General features: G+C 41.2%; 1 protein-coding gene across 1 annotated transcript; it reads left to right on the top strand.

The window, feature by feature from the left end:
• Nucleotides 1-279: 279 nt before the first annotated feature.
• On the top strand, nucleotides 280-8,572 carry tmbim4 (transmembrane BAX inhibitor motif containing 4). The gene is given in 7 exon segments (NM_001292802.1): nucleotides 280-483; nucleotides 1,957-2,065; nucleotides 2,798-2,903; nucleotides 3,416-3,449; nucleotides 6,897-7,014; nucleotides 7,695-7,740; nucleotides 7,902-8,572. Coding segments are annotated over 7 exon segments (711 nt in total). The 5' UTR covers nucleotides 280-392; the 3' UTR covers nucleotides 8,109-8,572.
• Nucleotides 8,573-9,445: the final 873 nt, after the last annotated feature.

The following is a 9,445-nucleotide window of genomic DNA, read 5'->3' as shown; positions in this document are numbered from 1 at the left end:
GTGCACTGTCAGTGTGTGTTGGTGTGTGTGTGCACTGTCAGTGTGTGTTGGTGTGTGTGTGTGCACTGTCAGTGTGTGTTGGTGTGTGTGTGTGCACTGTCAGTGTGTGTTGGTGTGTGTGTGTGCACTGTCAGTGTGTGTTGGTGTGTGTGTGTGCACTGTCTGTGTGTGTGTGTGTGTTGGGGGCGGGGCTGTCCTGTCTGTGACGACACACTGAGCTGGTGGGCGGGGCGGGGGGTGTGGGCGGGACCGGAAGCAGTTGGTGCTGAGGTCGGACTTGTTGTCGTTGGTGAAGTCGCCATTGGAGACGGTTCGGGTTTTCCAGAGGAAAAGAAACCGACGGGAGAGCGAGAGAGAGGGAGAGAGAGAGAGGGAGGGAGAGCGAGAGCGAGATGGAGGCGGAACACTACCCCAGATCCTCCATTGAGGATGACTTTAACTACGGCAGTAACGTGGCGTCCGCCAGTGTCCACATCCGAATGGGTGAGAGTCAGAGAGAGGCCGTCACAGGCCCCGCGCGGCCTCTCACACACTGTGCGCTGTGTCTGACACACTGTCGGGCAGTGGCGCGTGTAGCTTCATTTGCGGCAGAATTTGTGTTTATATAACGTCTAAATGCGCCGTGGGCAAGAGGGGTGTGTGTGTGTATGTAGTGTGTGTGTGTATGTAGTGTGTGTGTGTATGTAGTGTGTGTATGTAGTGTGTGTGTGTATGTATGTAGTGTGTATGTAGTGTGTATGTATGTAGTGTGTGTGTGTATGTAGTGTGTGTGTGTATGTAGTGTGTGTGTGTATGTAGTGTGTGTGTGTATGTAGTGTGTGTGTGTATGTAGTGTGTGTGTGTATGTAGTGTGTGTGTGTATGTAGTGTGTGTGTATGTAGTGTGTGTGTGTGTGTGTGTGTGTGTATGTAGTGTGTATGTGTGTATGTAGTGTGTGTGTGTGTATGTAGTGTGTATGTATGTATGTAGTGTGTATGTGTGTTTGTAGTGTGTGTGTGTATGTAGTGTGTGTGTGTATGTAGTGTGTGTGTGTATGTAGTGTGTATGTGTGTATGTAGTGTGTGTGTGTGTATGTAGTGTGTGTGTATGTTGTGTGTGTAGGTAGTGAGTGTGTGTGTGTAGCATGTGTGTGTAGTGTTTGGGTATGTAGTATGTGTGTATGTATGTAGTATGTGTGTGGGTATGTAGCATGTGTGCGTAGTGTTTGTGTACGTAGTGTGTGTGTGTAGCATGTGTGTGTAGTGTTTGGGTATGTAGTATGTGTGTATGTATGTAGTATGTGTGTGGGTATGTAGCATGTGTGCGTAGTGTTTGTGTACGTAGTGTGTGTGTGTAGCATGTGTGTGTAGTGTTTGGGTATGTAGTATGTGTGTATGTATGTAGTATGTGTGTGGGTATGTAGCATGTGTGCGTAGTGTTTGTGTATGTAGTCTGTGTGTGCATGTAGCATGTGTGTGTAGTGTTTGTGTATGTAGTGTGTGTATGTAGCATGCGTGTGTAGTGTTTATGTATGTTGTATGTGTGTATGTAGTATGTGTGTGTAGTGTTTGTGTATGTAGTATACGTGCATATGTGTGTGGAGGGCAGAACAGGGAGCCGGAGAAGCGTATCATAAGCTTGTCCAAACATGGCATTTGAGCCAAATGTAATTTTTAAAAATGTTATCATTAAAATTTGTCAGCATTTGAAATGCTTGAACTCAAAAATGTTCTCCTTTCTTTGTGGTTAAGATTTCAGGTGCTTGTTGTTACCGTAGCACAGTGAAGGTATTACTAATGATACGGATGACATTGAAAACTGTGGGTGAATTCCCCCTTAATACAGGTTCACTGAAATGTGGCAGTTTAGAAATTATAAAACAGTTCTGTACCATACGTGCTAGATATGTTGATATGTACAGATTTGTTTATCTCATAATAGTTTTGCTTAATTCTTCTTATGCCTTTCACATGACAGCCTTCCTGCGAAAGGTGTACACCATCCTGTCTCTCCAGATTATTTTGACTACCGTGACATCTGCTGTTTTCATGTACAGTGATACAATTAAGGACTTTATACACACAAGGTACTTCTGTTCAAAGTAACCCTGGATTGGAACTAGATTAATAATAAATAATAATTCTTGCATTTGATATAGTACCTTATCATGTCTTTGTGACGTCTCCAAGCCCTTCACAGAATATACTGTATATTTTGTGGGTGAAACCCGGCAGCCAATTGCCCACAGCAGTGACCCACAAACAGTTGTGGATTGATTAATAAAATAATTAGGCTAAATTTTGGGAACACTTGGGAGTTTTTCTTTTTCCTTTTCTAAAAAGAGGGAATTTGTTTGAATTTTGTTTGAAAAGTGTTTTTTTTAAAAAAAGATTTAATCCTTTTGTGACACTTCACATGCTGAATTACTAATCTTGGTAGGATTTTTTGAGAGGCTATACTGGCAGCCATGCAGAATACCATTGGCATGAATTCCAACCTGAAATTAATCTTTTTTCTGAAGATATTTCCCCCATTCTGTCACTGATCTGAAAGACACTAATTGCCATAAATGTTTTAAAGTCAGATCTCAACCAATTGAAAGTTTGAGCTGACTTCCAAAGCAGACTATGACCATGGCATAATTATTTATATGCAATTCTAATATTGGTGCAAATTATGGAATAGTGCAGTAGCTGCACAGTTATCTGTTACTACTAGTTAAATCCATCATCAATTCAATAAAAACACACATGATAACTTTACTGTATATTTTTTCTGCCTCATTTGCCTCTAATATATATTTTTTTTCCCATCTTAGTCCAGCATTTGTCCTGGTGCCAGCTTTAGGATCTCTGGGGCTGATCATTGCCCTGGCAATCTACAGGCACCAGCACCCCATTAACCTGTACCTCCTGTTTGCTTTTGTAAGTATTTGATGATATTATACCTTTATTAAATTATATTGCAAAACAACTCAGCATTGCAGTGTTAGCCAATCGCAATAGCAAACTCTGTGTCCTTCAGTGTTGCTTCAGTTTCCGCCTGGGCTGGTTTCATATTGGTACCGAGTCAGTGTGTACCAGGTCTGGTTCAGTGTAGCTACCCACAGTCAGTATCAACCAGGGCAAATTCAGTACCACCGACTGCTAAAAACCAAGGCTGTCTGGTGGTAAACTGTTAGCATTTATGTAGCTGGTGTAGATGTAGGTCTGCATCATCTTGTTTGATAGGTGCTGCCTATGAGTACCCTTCTTTTGTATTGCCACTCTTTACCAGCTATGCAAATTTACCTTTTTTAAAAAAATACAGATTTTGGCTGGTCTATACTTACACGTTTGTCATCTTATATGTTTGTACAATAGCAGTCGTATATCTTTTTTGGAGAGGGAGATTTTTTTCCAAATGTATTGACGTATTAAATGTGTTTTCTTCACAGACCCTCTTTGAGGCTATTACTGTGGCCACTGCAGGTAAGGAATTATCTTCAAATTTGTAATTCTCATTTTTCAAAAGATACTTTATAAATATGCTCCATGATAGAACATTTTGTAGTATCCTGCACTAAGGATTGGGTGTGTTTGGGGAGGGTAGGGGAGAGTTTCTCGTGATTTATGGATTATAATAATAATCCTTGCATTTGATGTAGCGCCTTATCGCATCTTCGAGATGTCTCAAAGTGCTTCACAGAATATACTGTAAAGTGAATTGACTATTATAAATTTTAAATAGATTCTCAGACATGCTGCTTTCCCTCACCACCGTAACATTGCCCACCTCTGCCAATACCTCACCCCACAAGCATGCTCAAATTATGTTTTCATCACATCCAGGCTTGACTAGGCCAATACCCTTCTCCACGCTCTTTCCCACACAAGCTTCAACTATCCAGACCTCTGCAGTGGCGTTGCCCCATCCTGATTCTGTGACCTCCAACAACGCTACCTATCAGACTCTTAGCTCAGCGAATACTGGACAGCTTTATACCTCCCTGCACTATCTGCCTCACGGAGCAACTAAGCTTTCAGATATCTGCTCCCTGTTTCTGGAACTTCATCCCAGACTTCTTCTAACTTGATCCCTCCCAATGTTCAAAGCCCTCCACCGCACTTTCAGTCATCTTTCCTACACTGACAAATCCGCTCACTTCACTGAGAGATCACTGGCCTGCTTTATTTCTCCCACACAATCTGTCCCACCATTGGGGGCCATTCTGACCCCACTTCCTGGAACTGTTTCCCGGAGTCCCTTGGATGCACTCCCTTTGTTATGATTCCTTGAGGAAAAATTATACCACACTGTGAATGTATTCCAAGATGTTTAATTCACTCTCACTCCAAATATACTTTCTCCAATCAGTCTCCCAGCACCTTCCCTGACCTCAGTCAGTGGTCATGTTTTACACTCTGATTCTGTTTAGTTTTCTCAAGTGATGAACTCCTAATATTAATTTCCTTCCTTGAAATGTTACATTGTTAGCAGCTACATTGAACCAGCCTGGCAGACATTAATTGTGCGGTCCAACTAAACTAGGCCTAGCACACACTCTCAGTAGCATCACTAAACTGTTTCTGGCGGGAAATGAACCGCACTGGCTGATACTGACTCTCGGCAACAACTCTAAACTAGTGCTGACAATAACAACAAAATTACATTTGTATAGCGCCTTTCACGTCGGGAGGATGTCCCAAGGCACTGGACAATCAGTGTTTCGGACCCAAACTGGGGGTCGGGATTGGGAGACTGGTGGGCGGGGGGGAGGAACGTTGATCAAAGGCACGGTCAAAGAGGAGGGTTTTGAGATGGGTCTTGGAGGGGGCGAGGCAGGGGGAACTGTGGGATGGAGTTCCAGGGGGTGGGGGCAGAGTGGCTGAAGGCCCGCCCACTAATGGTGGTGGGGGGGGCAAGGCGGGGGACGTGAAGCAGGACGGAGTCCGCTGAGTGGAGGGAGCGGGCAGGTTGCTAGGGGGTCGCAGAGGTAGGGAAGAACAAGACCATGGAGGGCTTTGAAGGTGAGGACCAGGATCTTGAACTGTATCCTCTGTGTGATGGGAAGCCAGTGGAGTCGGGCGAGGATGGGGGAGATAGGATCACGGAGCCTGGTGCAGGAGAGGCCATGGGCTGCAGAATTCTGGATGATCTACAACATATGGAGGGAGGAGTTGGGGAAGCCGACAAGCGGGGAGTTTGCATAGTCGAGCCTGGATGTTATAAATGCATGGAAGTATGAGCTACCTTGGCAAACACCAACTCTCTGGAACTTCACTGAACTAGCCCTGGCAGATCCTGACTCAGCAGCTACACTGAACGTGGCCTGATAGACACTAATTGCGCAGTCAAATTGAACCAGGCCCAGCAAATACTGACTCAGCAATTACACTGAACAAACCCTTGTAGAGAATGACTGTGAAGAACCCAGACAGACACTGATTTTCAGCAAATACATTGAACCAGCCCTGGCAGATACCAATTATGCAGCTACATTGAGCCAGTCCTGGCTAACACTGGAAACACTAAACCAATTCTGGCAGAATTTGACTCAGTAACTTCACTGAAATAGCACTGACTAAATGTGCAGCCAAACTGAACTACCCCTGGCACACACTGACTCAGTAGTAACACAAAAACATCCCTGGCACAAACTGAACCAGCACTGAAGGACACTGACTGTCAGTCAGCAGGTACACTGAAGCAGCCCTGGCAGACACTGGCTCACAACTGCAGTTAACCAGGTCTGTCAGACACTGATTGTGCAGCTACACTGAATTTGCCCTGGCAGATCCTGATTCTTAGCAGTTACACTGAACCTGCCCTGGCAGACACTGGCTCTGGACAGCTACACTAAACTGATACCAACTTTCTGGAGCTACACTGAACCAGCTCTGACACATACTGATTCTACAACTGCACTGAACTTGCCCTGGAAAACACTGACTGTTTTTTGAACCATCCCTGTCACACAGTGATCCCAGCAGCTTCACTAAACCAGCCCCAGTAGTCACTGACTGTTAGCAATTACACTGAACAAACCCTGGGAGACGATGATTGTGTTAGCACACTGAAAAAGTCCAGTCAGACGCTAACTCTCAGGGAATGTACTGAACCAGGCTTGGCAGATACTGATTATGCTGTTACACTGATCCAGCCATGGTAGACACCGAAATCTTAGGCAAGATTCTTTACTCACATGCTTCTGTTTACTTAGCAGTAAGTAGGAACCAGTTGTTAGTCAATTGGCGCATCGTGTTCTGGGAGTAATACTCCCTCCAAAAAATTAATAATAATTTGGTCACACAATCTGTAACTGTTTGTGGAACGCTGCTATGTGCAATTGGCTTTTGTGTTTTGCCCACAAAATATATAGTCAATTCACTTTACAGTATATTCTGTGAAGTCCTTTAAGACGTCTCAAAGACTTGATAAGGCGCTGTATCAAATGCAAGGATTATTATTCTCTTTGTAAATCGTATAATTGCTTAAATTGTATATCCGCCCGAGTCCTATTCAGTTTCTTATCAAAACAACTTAGATTTCTTTGCACTATTCATATTAATTGTTCCATAACTCGCAATGACGTGGCGACATGTCAAGATGCATTGAATCGTGGGAAACATAATCTTGACTTGTCACTGCATTTGCACTTACTGGCTGCAGTGCTGAAGTCCCGTTTGCACACTTGCTGGCTGCATTGAATTATACATGCACAGTTAAGGTACAAGTTTAACTGCAACTTAGACTTTGCACAAATCATATTGAATGTTATGGTCCCAACTGATACAACTTATGTGAGTTTTACTGTAGCTGTATTGGTAAATCATTTAAATCCTACTTTTACAGGATATTGGTGGACATCAAGCGTCACTTCAGAGACTGTTACAAAATAACCATGTTCAAAACTGTTCTCTTTCTTTGTCTTTCAGTCACTTTCTACCAGTATTCAGTGGTTCTCCAAGCATTTGTTCTTACAACTGCTGTATTCCTTGGTCTAACATCCTACACATTCCAATCCAAGAGAGACTTCAGTAAATATGGAGCAGGGTATGTGCACCAGTCTGTACGTTTTAAAGCTCTCAGTGATTTGTTTGATCTCTGATTCCTTTTTATTAGGTCCATAAGATGCACAACATTCTGTCCATAAAGCTTTTGTTGAGACTGGTTTCACCATTGTATTGGTATATACCAATAAACAGTGCTGTCCTGTCTATTATCATTATTATTATCTGTATTATGACTATTATTTGTATAAGGACAATATTTCAACATCACATTGTGAGCATCTCATAAATAAGGGCATCTCATTATTCAGATAACATAATTTACTTGCCTCCCCAATTCAGATGCAGCCTTCTGCTAGTGTGATACTTTTAAAATTAATTTTCAGTGTTTGATGATGAGACTTGATAAACTTTATCTGATTTCTTTAACTATGTCAAATTGTAACAAGTTGTAACTGCTAAAGCATTCCTGAAAATCTGAGATAGTTTTATACTGTATTTAATCTGGGGTTGTCCGTGAAGCAATTCCTCTCAATGTGTGAAAGTGGAAATTTACTGTTTACCTTGGTGCACGTGCTTACATCATAGAAAATATAGGCGAGTGGCTTATTATACTGATACCAACCATAAAAGCTTTATTAAACTGATACCTGTGAAACAGTATCAATTCCTAATTATCTAAATGCAAAAAATCATGTTTTTTTTAATTTGTCTTTCTTGTAGGCTTTTTGCTTGCCTGTGGATTCTGATCCTGGCTGGGTTTTTCCGTGTAAGTAGCAGAAAATATTTCTTTTAAAGGATGGTTGAATATATACCTATAGCTTCTAAAATGGTTTCTTTTTTTGCTGATTCCTTTCTTTGACTTTTTGGGGAAAGAATGGAGCTAAATATTGATTTTGACAATAACATCTTCAACTTTGTTCACTGCAGCTGTTCTTCTTCAGTGAGACAATGGAACTAGTGTTTGCGTCTGCAGGAGCTCTCCTCTTCTGTGGCTTTATCATCTACGACACACACGTACTGATGCACAAACTGTCACCTGAAGAGTACATTCTGGCTTCAATTAACCTGTACTTGGATATCATCAATCTCTTCCTGCATATCCTTCGCATCCTTGAATCAATTAATAAAAAGTAACAACCATGGACAGTTACGTAGATAATATAAAATCCAGCAATGTAATGCACTGCTGAAATATGTACACTCTGTGCAATAACTTTACATGGTTTACATTACCTAACTATTCTGAATGAATTGTATATATATTTAATCATACAAGATGATTAATTGTAGAATTAATACAGTGCACTTTTCCTTCAGGTGAAATGGCTTCCTTATGTGTTGTAAGCATTTTATGATTTTAGAAATGTAAAGTGGTCTATTTCGGGGGAATCATTTCTAAAGAAAATTACTTTTGTGGATGAGCACAACTCAAGGACCAGATCCAGTTATGATAAATAAATATCTGCGGTTTTATTAGGGGTGGGGAAATCTTTTATGACTTTGGGATTAGAATTAAACTTTTTTTTAAAACTTTATTCAGCTTGGAAATGTTGTACTATACTGGAGAAGTAAAATAAAATTTTAGCTGTTTGGTTGTGATAAAGGTCTGTTTGGTAATTTACTTTTATATGTATTCCACATTTTCTTTCCTTCTACCATTTGCAAACATTACAGATCACAGGGAGTAGATTTCCTATTATGTAAATACATAATGCAATATTTTTGAGAAATAGTGTCTTTAACTGAATAAAGTTCATTAATAATACTGTGTGCTCTTCTGCCTTCTGAGGTATTTGGTTTAATATAGTTGCAATAAAGTGTATCAGAGGGAGAAATAATCAATTCTCAGTTTGGTTTGGATACTCTTCACCATGGTGATAGGTTTCCATGTGTGTCATGACACCTGACTAACCCAAAAAACACATTTGCTGAAAATACAAGAAAATATACCCTTTTCAACCCCTGATGCACATTATTGCAACAATTATATCCCCCCAAAAAAATTGCTAAGCAAATGTAAAAACATTTCATGTTGAAAACGTTGAGACCATCTGATTTGCCTGTGAGTTCAAGTTAAATTAGAACACAGTAATCACTGAAATAGGCAAATTAGCTTTAAGGACCACAACCAGAAGTGCCCCTGCTGCCTTTTCCCACAAGGCGATTATACCACAACAAACTGGCAGTAACAGTTCAGGCATGTGAGCAGATGCCTCTTGTTTTTCTCTAATATGACCCACTTTAAGAATCAACAGCCCTATTTCAAGCACAGACTGACCTACAAATATCTGTAAAGTAGGCTTGTCAACAATGTTGGTTAGGCTTCAGCCCTAATTTTGCAATACCCTGCCTTGTTGTGGATTGAGGTGAAGTGAGTTTGCATCATATTATCAGTTATGTAATAATGTAAGGCCTCTAAAACATACAGCTTGTATTCTGGATTCAGATAGTTTCATTATCAAGTTTAACAA

This window comes from Callorhinchus milii, unplaced genomic scaffold, assembly GCF_018977255.1.
Source record: "Callorhinchus milii isolate IMCB2004 unplaced genomic scaffold, IMCB_Cmil_1.0 Scaffold5, whole genome shotgun sequence".
NCBI classification, from domain to species: domain Eukaryota; kingdom Metazoa; phylum Chordata; class Chondrichthyes; order Chimaeriformes; family Callorhinchidae; genus Callorhinchus; species Callorhinchus milii.
The sequence above is the reverse complement of the archived record's forward strand: the minus strand, read 5'-3'. Positions and strand labels throughout refer to the sequence as shown.